The 24,962-nt window shown below is 44.2% G+C and overlaps 1 protein-coding gene, 1 non-coding gene and 1 pseudogene across 7 annotated transcripts in view; 2 read left to right on the forward strand and 1 right to left on the reverse strand.

Annotated features, from left to right (window-relative positions):
• Window positions 1-2,217: 2,217 nt before the first annotated feature.
• SPDYC (speedy/RINGO cell cycle regulator family member C) overlaps window positions 2,218-24,962 on the reverse strand; it is a 53,331-nt gene continuing 30,586 nt past the window's right edge. For 3 of the 6 annotated variants that reach the window (XM_081532463.1, XM_081532466.1, XM_081532469.1), the window contains 6 exons: window positions 4,003-4,190; window positions 3,681-3,739; window positions 3,333-3,418; window positions 3,050-3,221; window positions 2,638-2,962; window positions 2,218-2,447 (listed from right to left, as the gene is read on the reverse strand). In XM_081532463.1, coding sequence (XP_081388589.1) covers window positions 2,413-2,447; window positions 2,638-2,962; window positions 3,050-3,221; window positions 3,333-3,418; window positions 3,681-3,739; window positions 4,003-4,190 — 865 coding nt within the window. In that variant the 3' untranslated portion in view covers window positions 2,218-2,412. Of the gene's footprint in view, window positions 2,448-2,637; window positions 2,963-3,049; window positions 3,222-3,332; window positions 3,419-3,680; window positions 3,740-4,002; window positions 4,191-4,900; window positions 4,922-5,043; window positions 5,360-5,547; window positions 5,652-24,962 lie in introns of those variants that run through there. The other 3 variants (XM_081532465.1, XM_081532464.1, XM_081532468.1) reach the window with 3 other exon arrangements.
• LOC145523856 (small ubiquitin-related modifier 1-like) overlaps window positions 5,143-24,962 on the forward strand; it is a 38,136-nt pseudogene continuing 18,316 nt past the window's right edge.
• On the forward strand, window positions 6,634-6,706 carry TRNAG-CCC (transfer RNA glycine (anticodon CCC)). Its single transcript has one exon. It is a non-coding gene; the product is annotated as a tRNA-Gly (tRNA).

The following is a 24,962-nucleotide window of genomic DNA, read 5'->3' on the forward strand; positions in this document are numbered from 1 at the left end:
TGCCATCCAACCATCTCATCCTCTGTCATCCCCTTCTCCTCTTGCCTTCAATCTTTCCCAGCATCAGGGTCTTTTCCAATGAGTCAGTTCTTCACATCAGGTGGCCAAAGTATTGGAGCTTCAACTTCAGCATCAGTCCTTCCAATGAATATTCAGGACTGATTTGCACAACTTTCAAACTTTTACAGAGTCTTAGTGACTCTCTATAGCAGGGATCCCCAGCACAGTACCAGTCTAATGGAGCTGGGCCATACAGCAGAAGGTGAGTGGTTGTCTTACACAAAACTGATCCCTGGTGCCAAAAAGGTCGGGGGGGCCACTGCTCTATGGCACTGTTTGGAAAAGCAGAAGTGTGGAAACATGTGCCAGTCAATAAGAAAAAAAGAGTACACCCATACAGAGGAGTACTATACAGCTGTCAAAAGGAATGTGCAGATAGGAAACCATGTGATTTGTCTATAACCAACTCTCTAACACCATTCAATTCTGATAGTAATTCCCAGAATTAGCACAGACCTCATGAATCTCAGTTCCACAAGAGGCCAGCCACAAATGGAATCCCCAGGTGACCCATACTCCTGTCTGGCTGATTACAAATTTGAGGATGCCCATAACCCCCCTCCTCAGGACCGATAATTCAGTAGAAGACTCAGAACTCAGGAAATGCTTTATTTACTGTTACTGGTTTATTATAAAGGGTACAATTGAGGAACAGCCAAATAGGAGAGATATGGAGAGGGAAGGAGCCACCCTCCCTCAGAGCTCCAAATCTCCAGTGCCTCGCCCTTCCTGGAGGAGCTGGGGAAGTGGAAAGTTCCCACCCTCTAGATCAGTTTTTTTTGGCAACAGCCACCATCCTGAATAACTTCATTAGCATAAACTCTGGTGTGATCCATAGGAGCTCATTATGAATAACAAAAGACATTCCTCTAACTCTGGAAATTCCAAGGGTATTAGGCACACTGTACCAGGAACCAAGGACAAAGACCAAATCTGTATATTTTTATTATACCATATTTGGTTACATACATTTAGATTCTTTCTCTGGATGGACATAAATGATCACTTCCATTGTTTCCAGGAAGGGGAACCAGGTGGCTGGTAGTCAGGGGCAGGAGGTGACTCTTGGTTCAAAATTCAAAACATACATGTGAATATATTACCTATTTGAAAAACTCTTAAAAATACTTTTCAGTCCTTGTCTTGGCTTCTAATGTCTGCAGCCTCCAGGCTTCACCCCCATGCTTCTTGGGAGCCAGAGAGGAGGGAGGAGAATTATGTTTAGATTCCTCTGCCACCTGACCCCTTAGACATCTCTGTCTTCTTTCTGTTCCAGATACACTCCCCTTTAACCTTTCTCTGGGCAGCAATTCCCTCTACTGATAACACCCACATCTGAGCTCCTTTCTTGAGATCTAGTTCTAAACCCATCTAGTATTATCTCATCCAAATCTCAAACAGTATCCTTTTTAGTGTAATACTCATCTTACAGATGGGGCAGTAGAGGAGATTAAAGAAATCTGTTGTGCTAAAGTCATACAGAAACCTGGATTTTGAACTTAAGCTGTCTGGCACCAAAGACCAAGTCTTAATCACTACTCTAGATGGTCTTTCCAAAAATCCTGCTCCTCACCACCACCACCCAAGCATGGGCAAACTTGACATAGCTCATCACATTATATGGGCTTCTCTGGTGGCTCAGTCAGTAAACAATCCACCTGCAATGCAGGAGACCCGAGTTCAATCCCTGGGTTGGGAAGATCCCCTGGAGAAGGAAATAGCCACCCACTCCAGTATTCTTGACTGAGAAACAGAGGAGCCTGGTGGGCTACAGTCTATGGAGTCACAAGAGGCAACTGCACAAGGCTCATTCTGAAAAAGACCTCACCCTGCAGGCATTTCTAGATTGACTATAGGGCCGTTTTCCTTTGGAGCTCTTTTTGGCCCAGTAGGTCCCAGGCCCTCTTCTAAGGACTGCATATAGCTCATCTCATTCAGTTCCGTGGGCTCTATGTGGATCTCAGCCTCCACTAAGATGTTAAAGAGGAGAAACAGTGGGATGACTGGTCACCAGTGGGAAGGGAGAGCTATTACAGGGCCTGTGCTCAGGGGTCTCAACCACTGGTACCTAAATCTGGCAGACCCCCCCCTCCCCAAAACTCCCTCCCTACCCCCACCCTGGGTGAAGGACCCAGATCAGGGCCTAAGCACAGCCGGTGTCCTGTGGGCATGAATTTATTAGACGAGTCATGTCAGAGAGGGTACAAGTTGCAGGTTGGGAGGAAGGGGCAGGAGGCATGGGCAGCCCTGCCAGCCTGAGGCCAAGAAGACAGGAGGCTGGAGGGGCCACAGTCAGTAGAGCATTGGGCCAGCAGGCAAGCAGACAGGCTGTTGTTCTTCACCCTGTGAGTGTCAGCGCCGAGGGTACAGCAGCACCTTAGAGAAGACTGGGGGAAGAAGGACAGAGAGCTGCTCAGAGGAAGCCTGCCAAGCTCACACAGCAAGGGGATGCAGAGCTGGACACATGCCCAAGCCTGCTGGACCCCAGGCACCATACCCCTCCTTCCCATTCTGTTGGGCTCCACACCTGCCTCCCAGCTCCTCCTGGCTCCCCCCCAGCTTCTGTTCCCTACTCACTGTGGAGGATGTAGGTGCCTGGCTCCAGTGGCAGCTGGGTGGGCAGGACAATGAGGAAGCCCCCACTCCAGGGCCAAGCTTGGGATGAAGGGCGGTGCCACTCAGCATTGTGGGAAAGGCACTTGGATAAGACGGGCAAGGGGCAGGGGCGGCGGCAGCAGAGGCTGCGGTGAGGGGGCAAGGCACAGAGAGGACAGTGGGGTGGTGAGAGGCCGGGACCCCGGGGGAGTGGGATCTGGGCCTTTGGGTAGCTCCTTTGAGCCCTGCCATGGTGGGGGTGCCGCTCCCGAGTCCAGGCCCAGTGGGTCGGCTCCTTGGCCATGACCTGCATGAGAAAAGTGGATGGTAAGTGGGAGGTGGGAGGTCCAGCCTGTTTCCCCCAGCCTGGGATGCTCATGGGGGTGGGTCTCACCTCCTCGCAGCTCTGGCGTCTCACAACAGCCCTGAAGCCCATCCGTGCCCACAGCTTGTCCCTCTGATGCAGGAAGCCTGACACTTTATGATGCCAATCTTGGCCCAAGGCCCAGAGAAAAATCACGCTTTTGGGGTCCTCCAGGTCTTCCTCCATGTCATTCGCAAGGTACCTGGCCACAGAGGTGGGGGACAGGGGGAACAGAGGCTGTAAGCATATGCCCTGCCCCCACCCTGTGACTCCAAGTGGGCATCCCCACCAGGCACCCGGGCGGGTCACTCACAGTGCCAGGAACAGATTGCTGTGGGTGTACTCGCTGAGCTGCAGGTTGGCACGTCGGAAGTAGACCAGCACCATGGCCAGGAGATACTGCAGACACAGAAATGGGGAGAGTTAGAGCAAGGCACTGTGGACAGGGGAGGGGGCTGCGCTAGGCCCATCAAGCAGGTTCTGGGCAGGGAGCAGGCCTAGAAAATCCAGGGTAAAATGGTGTGGGGGGGACCTGGAAAGACAAGGGCTTAAAACAGAGGTGCTCCCTCCACCAGACCAGGGAACCCAATGTATTAGCAGCACTCAGGTCCCACTAATTCAACCTTCCCCAAGTGAGCCCGGACTCTCCCCCAACTCTCACCTTGTCTGAAATCTGGAAACAGGGATCTTTGGAGAGGAAATCCTGGAGGAAACTGTTCTCTGGGGAAGGGAGAGGAGAAATGGCAGACTGGGGTTACCACCCTCACCCCACGAGATGAGAGCAGCATTCTAAGTTCCAAAGCCCGAGCCCCCAATGAACGCACTTTCTGACATTTCTGACATGAACCCCCCCTCCACCTGCCAAACCAGAGTCACCTGAGAAGGGACAGGATGGAGACATGGGCAGGCTGAGATCCCACCTCTCACATCAGTTCACGCTTGGTCCTCACAGTCCCCCTGTGCCAGCCCCCAAGTGGACTCACCCAGAAGGTGGAGGAAAGCCTGGAGCTCCTGGTGTTGGCAGAGATGGGAAGACTCATCGCCCTCATCTTGAGGGCTCCAGCCCCTCAGCTTCACTTGGGTGCCAGCTCCAGGAGCTGTGGCCAGATCTTGGGCATCGCTCATCTCTTGGAGGGTTGGGGGTGGGTGGGGTGGGGTGGGAGAGGGTGATCTGTAAAGAAAGCAGCCCCAGGACTTAGCATCTACCCCATTAGCCCCGCACAGGTCAAGGGGATCAGTGTGGCTGGCCTGACAGACGACCTCCAGAAAGTGGAGGGATGGGCAGGGAGAAACAGGGGTTGGGGTGATGGTGAGGAGACAAGAAAAGCAGCAGAATTCCTGAGGGCTACACCACCCTCAGCCCTCCTCCTGGCGCCCCAGGCCAGGCCAGAGGGTAACAACAGCAACGAGGAGCGCCTCTGAGGGTTTCCTAAGTACCTGGAGCTGTGTTAAACTCTTTAACTTATTTCGTCCTGGTAAGTAGACCCATTTTGCAAACATGGAAACTGAAGCATAGAGGTCTCACCGCCACTTCACCAGTGGAGCCTGTCTGACCCCGAAGCCAGAGACTCGCGGCGCCTCTTGCCACCCAATTCACAACCACCCCCTCACCCTTCATCAAGCAGCCCTGAAAGAACCAGCAGCCCATTACTTCACAGAGGGAAAGCTGAAGCCCAGAGACAGAAACGTTATTAGACAAAAATACTGGGGTTTAGGGCGAGTTTTGAGGTGGAGCCACTGCAAACACTTGGAGCTACAAAGAGAGAGACTCCCAACTACGAGGCTCGGGGAAGGGTCCCCATCAACACAGCCTGGTCAACCTAGGGGCCTCCACCTAGGTTCCCACAGGTAAGCCCAGCCTCCTCCTTCCAGAAGACTTACCTGAGCTCAGGAGTTAACCTACAGCGTAACTCCAAGCCCGGCCAATGCGTTTATATATCCCCAGAGCTGCCCCGCCCTAGAAGCCCTCCACCAATCAGGCCCCTTCCTGGGAACGGGTGTGGCTTCGCGTCATCACCACTCACCTCTACTTGGAGTTAACCCACTCAGTCTCCACCACGCACCTCCCTGCTGCAGTTCTCCAGGATAAAGGCTTCTCTCAAGTTTCATCACCTACAAGACGGATGAGGGCAGGCCAGCGGGACCCCACGGCCAGAAAGGCAGCAGGAGCCCCTCTCCGCTCTTTACAAATGCAGAGCCAAGGTGCAGGACCTAGAATGCTACCGACCTGGGTCGCAGCGCATGGCTTGATGAGTAAATTATAAATATTCAGTGATTGTGCCTTGCTGGGGAAGGGTCGCTGGTTGTGTCTGTTTATTTCAGATACAAGAATCCCCAAACCTGGGAACCAGAGAGGAGACTGTCTTGGAGTGAGAATTCCCTGGGGCCACATTCCCATTCCAAAGTCCTTTAGGGATATGAGAGCCATGGCAGCGCGGCTCCAAAGTGGAGGAGGAAGGCTTTGCCCAGGACCACCTAGCTCAACCCCTCCACACTGCGCCCCAAACCCCGCCCCCCACCAAGCAGACCTTAAGCCTTTCCATCTTCACTGACCCAGTTACTCTTTACTCTTTAGTTTTATAGGACAGTCAGCATCTACATGTGACAGGTGACTTCTCCCTACTTTTTTTTCCTGTAATAAAATACACATAACTTAACTTGAACAATATGTACTGCCTTAACATCCTTTAATAAAGTTCACATTTTTAAGTACTCACGAAACAATAGCTCCCTATTTCAAAACTTTCTACTGACGACTTGGGGGATAAGAAGGAAGAGGATATTAAACTCGAAGTCATTGAACAGGAAAGCAGTGAGATTCACTTCAAAGTGAAAATGGTGACACATCTCAAGAAACTCAAAGAATCATAATGGGTTCCCAGGAATTCAGTCAGGTTTCTCTTTGGAGGTCAGAGAATTGCTGATAATCACACTCCAAAAGAACTGGGAGGGGCTTCCCTGGTGGCTCAGTGGTGAAGAATCCACCTGCCAATGCAGGGGACACGGGTTTGATCCCTGACCTGGGCAGATCCCACATGTTGCACAGCAACTAAGCCCGGGCGCCGCGACTATTGAGCGTGTACTCTAGAGCCCTCAAGCCACAGCTACTGAGCCCGCGTGCTGCAGCTGCTGAAGCCCGCTCACTCTAGAGCCCATGTTCTGTTCCTAGCAAGAAAAGCCACTGAAATGAGAAGCCCTCCCACCGCAACTAGAGAGTAACCCCCACTCTCTGCAACTAGAGGAAAACCTTTGCAGCAATGAAGACCCAGCACAGCCAAAAAGAAAATTAATTAATTAATTAAATTTTTAAAAAAGGACTAGGAAGGGAAGAAGATGTGATTGAAGTTTATCAGGAACAAACAGGGAGTCATTCAACGGTTTGGATACTGTTTTTTTTTTTTTTCCATTAATCCTTTTTTTATTTTTAAAAATAATTCTTTTGCAATGTGGTGGTCAAAACAGAATTGAAAACTGGCACCCCATCTCTTTAAAACCCCATTTCTTTATGATTCTGGTAATTTGAATTCTAGTTCCCGTTATTCATTGTTTGTTTTCATTGTGCTGATTTTGGGTGATCAAAGCTCAGTGCCCCCCCACCCCCACCCCCCGGGACTTCCCTTATGGTCCAGTGGCTAAGACTCTGCACTCCCAATGCAGGGGACCCAGGTTCGATTCCTGGTCTGGGAACTGGATCCCACAGGCTGCAACTAAAAATCTTGCAAGCCATAATGAAAATCGAAGATCCCACATGCCACATCTAAGATCTGTCTGGTGCAGCCAAATAAATGAATACTTTTTAAAAATTTGGTGTCTACAGACTTAGAAAATGAACTTATGGTTGCCAGGGGGACAGGATAGTTAGGGAGTTTGGGATGACCATGTACACACTGCTATATTTAAAATGGATAACCAACAAGGATTGTACTATTGTATGGCACATGGAACTCTGCTCAATGTTATGTAGCAGCCTGGATACGAGGAGATTTGGGGGAGAATAGATACAGGTATGCATGCATGCCTGCTAAATCACTTCAGTTGTGTCTTTTTGCAACCCCATGGGCCCCGCCAGGCTCCATCCATAGGATTCTCCAGACAAGAATACTGGAGTGGGTTGCCATGCCTTCCTCCAGGGGATCTTCCTGACCCAGGGATCGACCCCATGTCTCCTGCAGAAGGATTCTTTACCACTGAGCCACCAGGGAAGCCCCGGATACATGTATATGTATGGCTGAGTCCCTTCTCTGTTCACCTGAAACCATCACAGCATTGCTAATCAGCTATACCCCAATGTAAGATAAAAAGTTCCAAAAGAAAAATTTGGTACCTAGTTCTATAAATTTTATCACATGCTTAAATTGGTGTAACTAGCACCTCAATCAGAATACAGAACTGTTCCATCACCCCAAAGGAGCTCTCCTAGGGTCATCTCTTGAGGGTCACAGCCTCTTCCCCACCCTTGCCCCTAGCAACCATTAATCTCTTCTCCTCTGTAATTTTGTTTTATGTAATTTTAATTAATTAATTAATTTTATTTTTGGCTGCACTGGGCCTTCGTTGCTGTGTGGGCTTTTCTCGGGTTTCAAGGGCAGGCTTCTCACTGCAGTTGCATTCTCATTCTTCTCATTCTTGTTGCAGTGCATGGGGCTCCAGGGCTCTCAGGCTCCAGAGCGAGGGCTCAGTAGTTGTGGTGCATTGGCTTAGCTGTTCCGAGGCACATGGGGTCTTCCCAGATCAAGGATTAAAACTGTGTCTCCTGCATTGGCAGTCAGATTTTCCACCACTGAACCCCCAGGGAAGCTCCATTTTGTTTTATACACACACACACACACACACACACACACACTTTTTTTTTTTTGCCACACCACATTCATTTTAGTTCCCTGACTAGGGTTCAAATCCACGCCTCCTGCAGTGGAAATGCAGAATCTTAATCACTGGACCTCCAGGGAAGTCCCTATAATCGTATATAAATGGAATAAATACAATATATGACCTTTTAAAACTGGCTTTTTCACTCAACATAATACCATTGCGATCCACCCAGGTTGTTGCATGTATCAATAGCTCATTCCTTTTTATTACCAAGTAATATTCCATGGTATTACTTGTAAGTTGTTTCCAGCATAGGCTGTTACAAATCAAGCTGCTATGAACATTTATGTAAAATTTTTACCCGGACATGATTTTATTTCTCTAGAGTAAATACCTGGAAGAGGACATATGGTAAATGTATGTTTAAATACGTGACCCGTGAACTTCCAGATGTTCAAGCTGGTTTTAGAAAAGGCAGAGGATCCAGAGATCAAATTGCCAATATCCGCTGGATCATCGAAAAAGCAAGAGAGTTCCAGAAAAACATCTATTTCTGCTTCATTGACTATGCCAAAGCCTTTGACTATGTGGATCACAATAAACTGTGGAAAATTCTGAAAGAGATGGGAATACCAGACCATCTGACCTGTCTCTTGAGAAACCCGTATGCAGGTCAGGAAGCAACAGTTAGAACTGGACATGGAACAACAGACTGGTTCCAAATAGGAAAAGGAGTCCGTCAAGGCTGTATATTGTCACCCTGCTTATTTAACTTATATGCAGAGTACATCATGAGAAATGCTGGGCTGGAAGAAACACAAGCTGGAATCAAGATTGCTGGGAGAAATATCAATAACCTCAGATATGCGGATGATACCACCCTTATGGCAGAAAGTGAAGAAGAACTAAAGAGCCTCTTGATGAAGGTGAAGGAGGAGAGTGAAAAAGTTGGCTTAAAGCTCAGTTGGTTCAGAAAACTAAGATTATGGCATCTGGTCCCATCACTTCATGGGAAATAGATGGGGAAACAGTGTCAGACTTTATTTTTTTGGGCTCCAAAATCACTGCTGATGGTGATTGCAGCCATGAAATTAAAAGACGCTTACTCCTTGGAAGGAAGGTTATGGCCAACCTAGATAGCATGTTTAAAAGCAGAGACATTACTTTGCCAACAAAAGTCCGTCTAGTCAAGGCTATGGTTTTTCCAGTGGTCATGTATGGATGCGAGAGTTGGACGGTGAAGAAAGCTGAGCACCGCAGAATTGATGCTCTTGAACTGTGGTGTTGGAGAAGACTCTTGAGAGTCCATTGGACTGCAAGAAGATCCAATCAATCCATCCTAAAAGAGATCAATCCTGGGTGTTCATTGGAAGGACTGATGTTGAAGCTGAAACTCCAATACTTTGGCCACCTCATGCGAAGGGTTGACTCATTGGAAAAGACCCTAATGCTGGGTAGGATTGGGGGCAGGAGGAGAAGGGGACGACAGAGGATGAGATGGTTGGATGGCATCACTGACTCGATGGACATGGGTTTGGGTAGACTCTGGGTGTTGGTGATGGACAGAGAGGCCTGGTGTGCTGCAATTCATGGGGTCGCAAAGAGTCGGACACGACTGAGAGACTGAACTGATGTTTAAATACTTTACAAGAGGGACTCCCCTGATGTTTCAGTGGCTAAGAGTCCACGTTCCCAATGCAGGGGGCTCAGGTTGGACCCCTAGTCAGGGAACTAAATCCCACATGCCACACCGAAGAGCTCACAGGCCATAACTAAAGATCCCACTTGCCACAACAAAAACCTGGCACAGGCAAAATAAATATATACATACTTTACAAGAGACTGCCAAATTGTTTAAAAGATATGTTGGAGCTCCTCACTCCCTGCCCCCCATCTACCTGAGAATGTCATGTTATTTACAAACAGAGTCTTTGCAGATATAGCTAAGAGGCCATACTCGACTCCGCTGGGGTGGGTCCTAATCCAGTGTGACTGCTGGGCTTGCAAGCAGAAGAGAGACGGAGAGAACACCAGGTGAAGACACAGACACAGGAAAAACAGCCATGTGAAGATGGTGGCAGAGACTGGAGAGATGAAACGACAAGCCAGGGAACCAAGGATTGCGGGCTCCACCAGAAGCTAAGACAGAAAGCATGGCCCCCACTGACACCTTGATTTTGGACTTCAGGCCTCCAGAACTGTGAGGGATAATGACAGGTTTCTGTTGCTTTAAGCCCCCCGGTTTGTGGTTATATGGCAGCCCTGGGACACTTGGACATTTTCCATCTGTGCACCTGTTTTGGTTAAAGGTCTGTTCATGTCTGTTAATTGGATTGTTTGTTTTCTTCCTGTTGAGCTTAGAGAGGTTATTTTTTTTTTACTTTTTGGCCACACCACATGCAGGATCTTAGTTCCCTGACCAGGGATGAAACCCATGCCTCTGGAGTAGAAGTGTAGAGTCTTAACCACTGGAGCACCAGGGAAGTCCCTAGAGAGTTCATTACACAGATCTTCCTTGACTGCTGAAGGGGTTATGTCCCAATAAACCCACTGTAAGTTGAAAAGATCTTAAGTTGGAAGATACCTTTAAATATACTTTACATACTGAACACCATACCTTAGAATACTTACGTTAGCCTATAGTTGGGCAAAATCATCTAACACAAAGCCTACTTTATAATAAAGTGTTGAATATAAAATGTATCTATTAAATACTGTATTGAAAGTGAAAAGTAGAATGGCACAGAATGGTTGGAAATGTGTTGGTTGTTTACCCTTGGGATCATATGGCTGGCTGGGAGCTGTGATTGCCACTGCCCACCGTCAGGAGAGTGTGTGCTCAGTCCCTCAGTTGCATTGGGCTCTTTGTGACCCCGTGGACCATAGCCTGGCGGGCTCCTCTGTCCATGGTATTTCCCAGGGAAGAATTCTGGAGTGGGTTGTCATTTCCTTCTGTAGGAGATATTTCTGATCCAGGGATCAACCCCGAGTCCCTTGCATTGGCAGGCAGGTTCTTTACCACTGAGCCACCTCTTGTACTGCTTATCACTAGCCCAGGAAAGGATCAAAGTTCAAAATCAGAAGTACGGTTCCCACTGAACGTGGATCGATTTCACACTATCATAGAGTCAAAAAAAAATCTTAAGTTGAACCATTCTAAGTCAGGGACCATCTACCTATTCTAAATATAAGCCTTTGTCCCATAGACAATTTGCAAATATTTTCTCCCAAACAACAGCTCATCCTTTCATTTTCTTAAGACAGCAACTCTTTCATCTTGACGATGTGCAATTATCAAATTTATTGTTGGTATGAATTGTGGGAAGGATTTCAAAGTCAGGATTCTCCCATCCCCTAAGCCCTCAAGAAGCCCCAGGGAGTAGACCAAAGAGAAGAGAGAGACAGCCCAGGGCTGGCCGCCGTAGAAGGAGCCAGAAGCTTGGGGCTTCCGAGCTGCCCCAGCCAGATGTATAGGAGGCCATGGTATGGCAGAGAGGCCTGCAGCTGGGCAGGGGATAGGAAATGGAGGAGACCGGGGGTGGGGGTCGGGGGGTGAGCCCTGAGTGGGCGTGGCCAGAGAGCTGCCATGGGTTATGGATCCAGGAGGCAGAGGGTGGCCCCCTTCCAGGCCTGGCTCTGGCGCCCCTTTGCACATAGTCTCTGATTTCCTCTCTGAATTGCCTCATTTAATTCCACTGGCATTAAATCTCTCCACAAGTTCCAAATTCTCCAAGCCCTGATTCGCCTCCAAGTCCACACCTGTGCCTCCAGGTGCCCCTTGGACATCACTTATTTTCTCCAGGCATCTAATTATCTGCTCCCATGAACCTGTTCTTTCCTCAGTTTCCCCATCTACTTACCAATAGTTGCTCAAAAATACCAACACAAAACTGAGAATCATTACATTGTTATAGTCCAGCATAGCAGCCAGACAGTAAGGAGCGCAGATCAGAAATAACTAACTGGCTTGGGACTTCCCTGGTGGTCCAGTGGTTAAGACTCTGTGCTTTGGCCTTCCTTGGTGGTCCAGTGGTTGAAAGTCTGCCTGCCAATGTAGGGGTCAATCCCTGGTCCAGGAAGATTCCACATGCCGTGGGGTAAGTGAGTCCATGCACTTCAGCTACTGAGCCTGTGCTCTAAAACCTTCAAGTTGCAACTACTGAGCCCAGGAGCTGCAACTACTGAAGCCCAGATGCCCTAGAGCCATTGCTCCACAACAAGAGAAGTCAACACAATGAGGAGAAGCCAGCACACTGCAACTAGAGAAAGCTCACACACAGCAACAAAGACCCAGCACAGCCAAAACAATAATACTAATAAAATTTAAAGACTCTGCACTTTTACTGCCAAGAGCCCGGGTTTGATGCCTGGTCAGGGAACTAAGATCCCACAAGCCACATGAGGTGGCCAAAAACCAAAAAGAAAGAAAAAGAAATAACTGGGTTGATGAACTTTCAAAACACTCCCATGGAGCCAGGAGCCAAAAGAGGCAGGACCACAGCACAGTGCCCCCTCACGGCCCCTCCCAGGCTCTAGTCCGCCCCCGGCCCTCAAGGTTACTTCCTCTCCTGGACTCTCTCATCACAGTTAGTTTGACCTGTTTTAAAACTTGATGTAAATGGAAGCACACAGGAGTTCTGCTTTTGGGGGAGATTCTGTCAGACTGCTTTTTCCTTCCCCTCACTGGGCTTCCCTGGTGGTTCAGATGGTAAGAAATCTGCCTGCAATGCAGGAGACCCAGGTTCAGTCCCTGGGTCAGGAAGATCCCCTGGAGAAGGGAATGGTTACCCACTCCAGTATTCTTGCCTGGAGAATCCCATGAACAGAGGAGCCTGGCGGGCTACAGTCCATGGGGTTGCAGAGAATGGGACACGCCTGATCGACTAACATTCCCTGGGTACTGTTTTCTTAGATGAGTATTTGGAGTATTACTACCCTCTTTCTTGCCCCCAACATCCAATTTATCACCGAATCTTATGGATGCTAGCTCATAAATCTCTCCCTAACCCATGCCCACCTCTCCCCACTACCACCTCCTCCCTGGCCAAAGCAGGTATCTCTCCTGCCTGGACTATCTCAACCCTCCCCAAATGGTCTTCTGACCTCCTGTGACTCCCAGCTCTTTCTAGAGCTGGAATGATCTTTTAAAAATAGTCCTTTTAGTAAAATACAAACTTGTATATAAACTAATATATGTGGAATCTAGAAAAGTGCTATAGATAGTCTTATTTGCAAAACAGAAATAGAGACACAGATGTAGAGAACAAACCTATGGACATCAAGAGGAGAAGCGGGGGATGGAGTGAATTGAAAGATTGGAATGACACATAAACACTATTGACACTATGTATAAAATAAGTAACTAATGAGAACCTACTTCGTAGCTCAGGGAGCTCTACTCAGTGCTCTGTGATGACCTAAATGGGAAAGAAACCCAAAAAAGAGGGTATATATGTATACATGGGCTTCCCAGGTGGCTCAGTGGTAAAGAATCTGCCTGCCAATGCAGGAGATGTAGGAGACACAGGTTCGATCCCTGGGTCGCAAAGATCCCTTGGAGGAGGAAATAGCGACTCACTCCAGTATTCTTGCCTGGAAAATTCCATGAACAGAGGAACCTAGTGGGCTACAGTCCGTGGAGACACAAAGAGTCAGACACGACTGCGCACGTGCGCATATGTATATGTATAGCTGATTCACTTTGCTGTAGAGTAGAGGATGAGATGGTTAGTTAGCATCATTGACTCGGTGGACATGAATCTGAGCAAACTCTAGGAGATAGTGAAGGACAGGGAAGCCTGGTGTGCTGCAGTCCATGGGGTCACAAAGAGTCGGACATGACTTAGTGACTGAACAACAACAGCAATAGAAACTAACATGGCACTGTAAAGCAACTATGTTGCTGTTTAGTTGCTAAGTGATGTCCGGCTCCGGCTCTTTTGCGACCCCATGGACTGTAGCCTGCTCGGCTCCTCTGCCCATCAGATTTTCCAGGCAAAAATACTGGAGTGGATTGCCATTTCCTTCTCCAGAGAATCTTCCCTACCCAGGGATCAAACCCGAGTCTCCTGCATTGGCAGGCAGATTCTTTACCACCGAGCCACCAAGGAAGTCAAAGCAACTATATACTCCAATAAAAATTAAAAAAAAACAAATAAAACACACATTTTTAAACTATAGCACTTATTTGATCACTGTCTGTAATCACCTTGCTTCCTTATTTACTTATTTCTCATACGTTTTCCCCACCAGGTCACTTCCTTCAGAATAAGAAGAGCCTTGTCAGCCTTATCAGCTCCCGGACCCTCTGTGCCAACTCAGAGCCTGCTGTGTATGCATGTTGCTTGCGTTTGGATGAATGAATGGCATATAAGGCCCTTGCAAATCTCCCCAAGAGCACCCCAACCCTACCCTCCATCACCATCCTCCAGCTACAGCAGCTTCTTTCAGTTCTCCTGTCAACTCTGTCCTTCCCCACCCCACCCCCTGTTGCCCCACGACCCTCATACATGCTGCCCCTCCCAAAAGGACGATGTGTCCTTCCTTCTAGGGGGATGCTGCTCCCTACCCCATGTATGCTTACCCATATGGTTTGCTTCAGTCAGTGGAATTTGAGCAGAAATGGTTTATGCCACATCTCAGTAGAAGCTTTAAGAGCTCCAAGGTGGTTCTGCCCTTCCTCTTTTCCATCTGCCCTGGGTCAAGTGTACCTCCAGGTAGTGGTAGCCTCTCTACCTGCGGTCTAGAATGAAGACAACATGGGGACTTCCCTGGTGGTCCAGTGGTTAAGACTTGGTGCTTCCACTGCAGGGGTCTCAGGTTCAATCCCTGGTCAGGGAACTAAGACCCCACATGCCGTGTGTCGTGCCCCAAAAAACCCAAAACACACACATTCAAGCTAAACAGTAAAGGATGTGTAATATGAATAAGAAATAAACTTTTTGAAAAATGCTAAAGGAAATTCTCTAGGCAGGAAACACAAGAGAAGAAAAAGACCTACAGAAAATGAACCCAAAACAGTTAAGAAAATGGTAATAGGATCATACATATCAATAATTACTTTAAATGTAAACGGATTTAATACACCAACCAAAAGACAGACTGGCTGGGTGGATGAAAACGTGCATGTATGCACTTCCATTTACCACAGCACTCTGCTTGACCCTCCAGATTGTATGTAATATTTTATATTGTTAGGTTAATCATGTTCTCAATATGGCTTGCAACTGTAATTATCTTTTATTTTTTTGTCTGGCTACTGATTGTGAAAACTTATAAACATCTTTTACTATTATGATTATGTAAATGTTACTCACTTAATACAATTGTATCATGATTGGTCAATAGAAAAATAATAGAATTCTACATCACCAAAACTACCATTTAATAGAAAAACCTGTAATCACTTTTAAAAATCCAGATGCTATAAAAATTATCTTGGAATTTTTTGAAAAATACAAATTCTCAGGTATTTCTTTTTTTCTCCAAAGTTCCAAATGTGTTTCTAATGAGCAGCCATGTTTAAAAACAACTGGACTATGTGAGGATCTTTTACTTTTATCTGCTTTGTTGCACCTTTTCTATTTTATATTCACTGCTCCCATTTCATTTAGTTTATGTTTTCCAATTTCTCCATCTCTTTTTCTTTTTACGTTCTTTCTCAAGCCTTTATCAAGTGTGGTGGAAAAGCTTTTGATACATTATAAATCTATTTTCTTAATTAGAAATATAGAAATTAATTTTTAATTAAAAATTTTAATTAGGCAAAAACTCATGTTTTCTAAAATATATATTATACATACATATTAAATTTAAAAATTTTGACATTTTGATTCCACTTGTTTGACTTAGTATGAACAGAATGCTAGATTTCTAATTAAAAAAACAGATATGCAATAAGCAACAAAGGTTTAATGTACAGGGAACTATAGCCGATATCTTATAATAACCTGTAATGGGAAATAACCTGAAAAATAATATGCATGCATGTGTATAACTGAATCACCTTGCTGTACACCTGAAACATTGTAAGCCAACTGTACTTCAGTAAAATATATATATTAGAAAAAAAGGAAAAAGGACATATGTCTAACTAAATCACTTTGCTGTACAGTGAAACATTGTAAATCAACTCTAATTCAATTTCTTTTAAAAGGAGACTCCTTACTGTAACTCCAACTAAAAATCTTAATTTGTCTACTAAAAAAAACTTGTAATATATAGTGGAACTGTATGTGACCTTGTTCTGTATTTTCCAAGTCTCCTGTAAATGTGTTATCATACTTTCATATTTAAAAAAAACGAAAGAGCAAAAAGGAGACTCTTGTTAAATATTTCCTCTAATTCCTCTTTTAAAAAATAGAAAAGAAAAACTTCTGTTTTGAAAGCCACTGAGATTTTGGATATCATTGATATCAAATAATTATTGATATTACTGTGTTGGATTTCTATTTACTGCCCTAACAAATTATCACAAACTCAGTGACTTAAAATAATGTGAATCTATCATCTTCTAGTTCTGGAGGCCAGAAGTCCAAACTGGGTTTCAGTCTGCTAAAATCAAGTTGTTGGCAAGGTTTAATTCCTTCGGGTGGCCAGCCTCATTCCTTGGCATCTGACTTCCAGCTTCCTTCCTCCTCTTCAAAGACAGTAGCATAGCTTCTACTAACTCTGATCCTTCTTCCACTTTTTTTTTTCTCTTCCACTATTAAGGACCCTTGTGATTACATCGGGTCCATGTGAATAATCCAGGATAATCTCCCCATCTCAAGATCCTTGATCACATCTGTGAAGTCCCTTTTGCCGTGTCAGATAATATGTTCATGGGTTCCAAGAATTGGGATGGGTACATATTTGGGAGGTCATTATTCTGCCTACCACATTTATCACAGCATAATTTCTACTAAGCTAACTAATATACTGTTTATAAAATAATTGTGCTACAAGCTAGAGGCACACATCTGTTTATTGCATTTTGCTTTATTGTGCTTCACAGATATTGCATTTTTTACAAATTAAAGGTTTGTGATAACTGTCAGCAAGAGTAATCAATAAACAATCTATAGTAGGAATAGAAAAGGGTTTTTTTTTGGTTTGTTTGTTTCTTGGTTCTTTTCTGTTTTGGCTGCACTGCACAGCTTGTGGGACCTTAGTTACAGGATTTTAATTGCCCCTGGCAGTGGAAGCCTGGAGTTCTAACCACTGGACAACCAGGGAATTCCCTAGAAAAGAGTTTTATTTGAACTGAGCTGAAGGCCACTGAGCTGTGGCCTGGAAGCCAGCTTTCCAGATTACTCTGAGGAACTACTCCAGAGGAGCAGGGTTTTCAGCACAGTTTTATAACTCGACAGAACAGAGAACATTAAACAAATCAGAAAGACATTCCTTCAAGGTTTTGAAAAATGGACCATAGGGAACACAAATCAAAACTGTAATGAGACATCATCTCACACCAGTCAAAACAGCTATCATCAAAAAATCTGCAGACAACGAACGCTGGAGAGGGTGTGGAGAGAAGGGAACCCTCCTACACTATTGGTGGGAATGTAAATTGGTACAGCCATTATGGAGAACAGTATGGAGATTTCTTAAAAAACTAAAATTAGAGCTACCAATGGCAACCCACTCCAGTATTCTTGCCTGGAGAATCCCATGGGCAGAGGAGCCTGATGGGCTACAGTCCGTGGGGTCACAAAGAGTCAGACACGACTGAGTGACTAACACTAACAGAGCTACCATATGATCCAGCAATCCCACTCCTGGGCATATACCTGGAGAAAAACAAGGTCCAAAAGGATACACTCACCCGTGTTCACTGGAGCACTGTTTACAATAGCCAAGACATGCACCAACCTGAATGCTCATCAGCAGAGGAATGGATAAAGATGTCGTACATAGATACAACGGAAGGTTGAAAGTGAAATTTGCTCAGTCCTGTCTGACTCTTTGTGACCCCATGGTCTATACAACCCATGGAATTCTCCAGGCCAGAATACTGGAGTGGGTAGCCTTTCCCTTCTCCAGGGGATCTTCCCAACCCAGGGATCGAGCTCAGGTCTCTCGAATTGCAGCCGGATTCTTGGGAAGTAATGGAATGTTACTCAGACATTAAAAAGAATGAAATAAGGCCATTTGCATAAACATGGATGGACCCAAAGATCGTCATACTGAGTGAAGTAAGTCAGTGAAAGAAAAATACCATATGGCATCACTTATATGTAGCATCTAAAAAGAAATGAACTTATTTACAAAATGAAAATAGGCTCACAGACTTAGAGAACCAAATTATGGTTACCAAGGGGGAAGGGTCAGGGGGAGGAATAGTTAGAGAATTTGAGATTGACATGTACACACTGCTGTATTTAAAATAGATAACCAACAAGGACCTATGGTATAGCACAGTGAACTCTGCTCAATACTATGTAACAACTTAAATGGGAAAAGAATTTGAAATAGATGCATGCATATGCATAACTGAATCAGTTTGCTGTATACCCGAAACTATCACAACATTGTTAATCAACTATGCTCCAACATAAAACAGAAAGTTAAACAAATAAGAAAACAGACCAGCAAGTACCCAGCGAGTCAGTATGGCTTTGGCACCTGGGAAGCGGTCTTAAACAAAAGAGGACCAGCATTGGTGTCCCAGAAAGCATTCAATCTTTACTTTTAACATGGATATTCTTTACTTCTGGTCATCGCATCTTTTTATTTAATAATTAAAGCAGCTAACTCATGTATAAGCCAGAATGACTTTCCCACAGCTCAATATGTGAACATTTCTTTTATCACAACCATATGTTGAGCTAATCTATTGGCATCATTGTTCCAACAGCATTTGCTCACTTTGTGCTTTTGTGTCACATTTTGGTAATTCTTCCAAAATTTCTAACTTTTTCATTTTTATTATATTTATTATGGTGATGTTACTATTGCAAAAAGATCATGACCCTTCATTAATTTTATTTATTTATTTTTGGCTGTGCTGGGTCTTCACTGCTGTGTGGGCTTTCTCCAGTTGCAGAGAGTAGGGGCTATTCTTTGTTGTAGTGTGTGGGCTTCTCATTGTACTGGCTTCTCTTGTTGTGGAGCACGGGCTCTAGGTGCCAGGGCTTCAGTAGCTATGGCATGTGGACTCAATAGTTTTGATTCCCAAGCTCTATAGCACAGGCTCAGTAGTTGTGGACGCAGGTTTAGTTGCTCCACAGCATGTAGGATCTTCCTGGATGAGGCATTGAACCTGTGTCTCCCGCAGCGGCAGGTGGATTCTTACCACTGTGCCACTAGGGAAGCCCTGATCATGACTCCTCATGATCCATCATCATGAAGGCTCAGATGATGGTTACCATTTTTAAGCAACAAAATATTTTTAAATTAAGGTATGTACATGGTTTTTTTTTGACATAATGCTATTGCACACTTAATAGACTGTAACAGAGTGAAAACAACTTTTATATGCACTGGAAAACCAAAAAATTTGTGACCTTGCTTTATTGCAATATTATTTTATTGTAGTATTCTGAAAGTGAACACACAGTAACTCTGAGATATACCTGTATTTATAAAAGATACACAAAAAAACAGGATAGTTCTAAAAGATGGATGTAACACATTCAGAAGTAGAAGTGGAACCACTAGGTGGCGTTTCAGAGGGCTCTGAGGAGTTCTGATCCTTAATGTCTCAGTGCAGAAAGAATTTAGTGAGAGGTAGAGTGATAGATCGGAAGTGATTTTTACAATAGATGCTTGTGAGGCTTACAAGCAGGTAGGTGAGCATCTCACTGCCCTGAGTTCTTCAGTTCAGTTCAGTTGCTCAGTCGTGTCCAGCTCTTTGTGACCTGATGGACTGCCGCATGCCAGGCTTCTCTGTCCTTGACCAACTCCCAAAGCTTGCTCAAACTGATGTGCATTGAGTCGGTGATGCCATCCAACCATCTCATCCTCTGTCCTCCCCTTCTTCCCTGCCTTCAATCTTTCCCAGCATCAGAGTCTTTTCAAATGAGTCAGTTCTCCCCATCAGGTAGCCAAAGTATTGGAGCTTCAGCTTCAGCATCAGTCCTTCCAATGAATATTCAGGACTGATTTTCTTTAGGATTGGCTGGTTTGATCTCTTTGCAGTCCAAGGGACTCTCAAGAATCTTCTCCAACACCACAGTTCAAAAGCATCAATTCTTTGGCGCTCAGCTTTCTTTATAGTCCAACACTCACATCCATACATGACGGCTGGAAAAACCATAGCTTTTACTAGATGGACATTTGTTGGCAACGTAATGTCTCTGCTTTTTAATATGCTGTCTATGTTGGTCGTAGCTTTCCTTCCAAGGAGCAAATGTCATTTAATTTCATGGCGGCAGTCACCATCTGCAGTGATTTTGGAGCCCTAGAAAATAAAGTCTCTCACTGTTTCCATTGTTTCCCCATCTATTTGCCATGAAGTGATGAGACTGTATGTCATGATCTTCATTTTTTGAATGTTGAGCTTTAAGCCAGCTTTTTCACTCTCCTCTTTCACTTTCATCAAGAGGCTCTTTAGTTCTTCGCTTTCTGCCATAAGGGTGGTGTCATCTGCGTATATGAGGTTATTGGTATTTCTTCTGACAATCTTGATTCCAGTACTTGGTGGGTTACATTTTTTTTTTTTTTGAAGTCTTTATTTTTTTTTTTATTTTATAAATTTATTTATTTTAGTTGGGGGCTAATTACTTTACAATATTGTAATAGTTTTTGCCATACATTGACATGAATCAGCCATGGGTTTACATGTGTTCCCCTTCCTGGACCCCCCACCCACCTCCCTCCCCATCCCATCCCTCTGGGTCATCCCATTGCCCCGGCCCTGAGCCCTTGTCTCATGCATCGAACATGGAATGGTGTTCTGTTTCACATACGATAATATACATGTTTCAATGCTATTCTCCCAGAACGTCCCACCCTCACCTTCTCCCTCAGAGTCCATAAAATTGTTCCATGCATCTGTGTCTCTTATTCTGTCTCGCATATAGGGTTATCGTTACCATCTTTCAAATTCCATATATATGCATTAGTATACTGTATTGTTGTTTTTCTTTCTGGCTTACTTCACTCTGTATAATGGGCTCCAGTTTCATCCATCTCAGTAGAACCGATTCAAATGTATTTTTTTTAATGGCTGAGTAATATTCCATTGTGTATATGTACCACAGCTTCCTTATCCATTCGTCTGCTGATGGACATCTAGGTTGCTTCCATGTCCTGGCTATTGTAAACAGTGCTGCGATGAACATTGGGGTACACGTGTCTCTTTCAATTCTGGTTTCCTCGGTGTATATGCCCAGCAGTGGGATTGCTGGGTCATATGGCAGTTCTATTCCCAGTTTTTTAAGGAATCTCCACACTGTTCTCCATAGTGGCTGTTATAATCGAAGGAAATGTGGAGAGGGAAAAAGATCACCTTCTTCCTCATTCTTGAATAGACATCATGCTTCCATCATCAGCTCCTTCTCCAGGTTGGGCAGGGGAGTTTTTTGTCCTTACATGGTCAAGCCAGGACTGTCATGGTGCAATGGAAAAATTATTTTAGGTCTCAGTACAATTAAGTGTCTCCTTTCCACAAATTATCGTGTGCGTAGAGAGCATGTCCTAGGGACCATTAACTTATGAGCTCACTGGGTAGAATGTGGGTCTCATGCCACCATTGTTCTATTGTTCTGAGGCATGTCTCATCCTTCTGTTGCATGGTTTTGTTGCTCAGCAAGCTTACTTGATTTTGTGGCTAAGCAAACCTGCTTTCTTGACTGATCATGAACTTATCGTGGTCTCTCAAAGCCCCTTGAAGTTTCTTCTCTGTTTACAATCCCGTAATGGGATTTCTGAGCTAACTATTTGATTATCCTACTTCATCTCTATTGGAAAGATGAAAAAAATATTAGGCAAATGTTTACTAAAGGCTGGAATAACTATATTAGAAAAAAATCAGAAAAAAATAAATTTCAGGTTAAAGAGGTTGCTTACTTAGTGACTTTTAAAATACACAACAATTTTAAATTTATTCTTAAAATTAAGATAACAAGCAATAAATATACATATATATATATATATATATATATATGATTCTATTCTATATATTTGTTGTTCAGTCACCAAGTCATGTGTGACTTTTTGCAACCCCATGTACTGCAGCACACCAGGCTTCCCTGTCCATCACCGACTCCCGGAGCTTGCTCAAACTCATATTCTTCGAGTCGGTGATGCCATCCAACCATCTCATCCTCTGTTGCCCTCTTCTCCTTCTGCCTTCAATCTTTCCCAGCAACAGAGTCTTTTCCAGTGAGTCAGCCCTTCCCATCAGGTGGCCAAAATTGGAGCGTCAGCTTCAAAAATGGTCCTTCCAATGAATAGTCAGGGTTGATTTCCTTTAGGATGAACTGGTTGGATCTCCTTGCAGTCCAAGGGACTCTCAAGAGTCTTCTCAAACACCACAGTCCAAAAGCATCAATTCTTCGGTGCTTGTGGTTCTATTCTATAGGATAGAATATACATATATACGACCACAAGGAAAAGCAGATTATATCACAATCTTATTTGTAGACTCCATGACACATGCAGGCAAAAAAATTTAGCAAGGATATAAAAGATATGAAGAATATGGTTAACAAATTTGACCTAGTGAAGCATTGCACCTAAATGCAGAACAGCATATAAAGAATATTTCCCAATAAATCCATCAAATTCTAGACCATCAGGCAACTCAACTAGTTTCAAAAAAGCAAAATCATTCAGTCTGTATTCTTTTCACTGCAATATAATTAAGTTAAACAGTGCCAACAAACAGGAAAATGGGCCGGGGAATCCCATGTATTTGAAGTTAAGAAACATTTTATGAAATATCTGGATCACGGGGGGAAAAAACACAACTGAAATTAGAAAATAGAGCATAAATTTGTGTTGTTTTAGATTACAATCATAATGAAATATCATATATCAAAGTTGGAGGATCCAGCTAAAAATTCTTAGAGAAAAATTTATGACCTCAAGTGCATATACTGGAAAATAAGAAAGGGTGTCAATAAATGAGCTAAACTCTGCCTTTAAAAGTTACAAGGTGGGACTTCCCAGGTGGTCCAGTGGCTAAGACTCGTGAGATTCCAATGCAGGGAATAGGTTTGATCCCTGGTCCAGGAACTAGATCCCACTTGCTACAACTGAGTTTGCATGCTCCAGCTAAAGATCCCGAAGGCTTTGGTGAAGATCAAAAGATCCCCCTGGTGCAACGAAGACCCAGCACAGCCAAATAAATAAATACATGTTAAAAAAAAAAAATCTTACAAAGAGAAAGCAGAAGGACTTCTGGGTAGTTGAGGACCACAGTGGCTGCCTATGTCCCCATCTCCCAGTGCTTCCTTCCCAAGCAAGTTGAAACAAGAAGCGTGGGAAATAAAGCTCTGCTGTAGCCTCAGAGTAACTTGCAAGCAGAGAATGTCCACACTTCAGAATGAAAGTGTTAGTCGCTCAGTCCTGTCTGACTCTTTGCGACCCTATGGACTATAGCCCTCCAGGCCCCTCTGTCCATGGGATTCTCCAGGCAAGAATGGAGTGGGTTGCCATGCACTTCTCCAGGGTAATCTTCCTGACCCGGGGATCAGACCCGAGTCTCCTGCATTGCAGGCAGGTTCTTTACCATCTGAGTCACCAGGGAAACTACTCTGCAGAATAACCGTAAACAAAATGAAAGCACACCACAGGGTTGTGCTGGTCTCTTGCACTCCGGCCCCACTCCGCCTTGTCAGGTGGCTTTGTGTCCAGAAAAACAGGGAAGAGAGAAAAGGACAGCTGGCAACACAGTCCAATTTGTCAATCTAGAACCTTCATCAGGAAGAGGGCGTTTTTTTCTGCAGGCTGTAAATAGTAGGAAAATGTCCTGGGACATCAGAGTGCAGACTACGGGGAAGGGACTTCAAGTATATGGCATTTGAAGGGTCAGTCTTTTAAATACATAGGTTCTGGGAGAAAGGGGTGGCAAATGGTTGAAGAGTCTTTGGGCAATTGAGTGATGAAGGAGGGGAAAAGCAAAAATTTAGGGTCTTTCAAGACAAAAGAGAAACAAAACTAAACAGAAAATTGGGGGACACAAACCCCTTCCCCCAACTAAACAAATTAAAATCCACTAAAGTGCCTGGACTTTGGTATATTGACATGAGAGTGTTCGATAGAGGTAGGAATCTTGTAAAACACCACAATAGTACAAAAAAATGAACACGCAAAAAGTTAACAGATCCATTTGGAACTATTATTTAAAAACCAAAAAATTATCATAAAATCCAACACACATCAGAAGAGGAAACTTTCCCCTGGAAAAAAACCCATAAATCCAAAGAAACAAAATATCCACAAAAAATTAATCATATTAATCACAAAAAATTTTTAGTAAGTTGAGTAAAATGGAAATGTTATAAACAATATTCTCTGAATATAGTGTAACAAAATGAGAAGTCATTAACAAAGACAAAAACAAAATTAATTAGGTGAAAAACTGGAATACAAAATTCTAAAAAATAATAAGACTCTATGAGATACATTTAAAGCAACAATTAGAGAGAATTCCCTGGTGGTCCAGTGGATAGGACTTCGAGCTTCCACTTCACAGAGCATGGGTTTGATCCCTGGTCAGGGAACTAAGATATCACACATCATGCAGAGCGGCCAAAAAAAAAAATTCAAAATAAAAGTACAGCAATGATTAGACGAACGTTCATAACACAGAACACTTTTATTATTTAAAGTAAAAGAAAGAGAAGAAATGAATTTAATTCCTAATTCTAAGAAAACTAGGGAAAAAAACCAACAAGAAAGTAAATCAAAAGAAAGCACAAAGAGGGAAAGAATAAAGAGAAAAACAGAGATTACTGCAATAGAGTACAGAAATTAGACTTGTGTTTTTGGAAAAATTAACAAACAGACAAACCACTAGCTAATTTGTTCAAGAAAAAGGGAGGAAAACACATATATAGCAAATAAGTGACAAGAGGAAAACAGCCATTGGAATAAGAAAATTTTTTAAATCTTAAGATTGATTTTCTGAATGGCAGAGTGAGGAGCACAGTCGAAATTCTTCCAGGTAAAACAACTATCTAACTAGAAAGAAATTTTTTAC

The sequence above is a fragment of the Giraffa tippelskirchi genome, chromosome 10, assembly GCF_054371585.1.
Source record: "Giraffa tippelskirchi isolate mGirTip1 chromosome 10, T2T-mGirTip1v1.2.pri, whole genome shotgun sequence".
In the NCBI taxonomy this organism is placed as follows: Eukaryota; Metazoa; Chordata; class Mammalia; order Artiodactyla; family Giraffidae; genus Giraffa; species Giraffa tippelskirchi.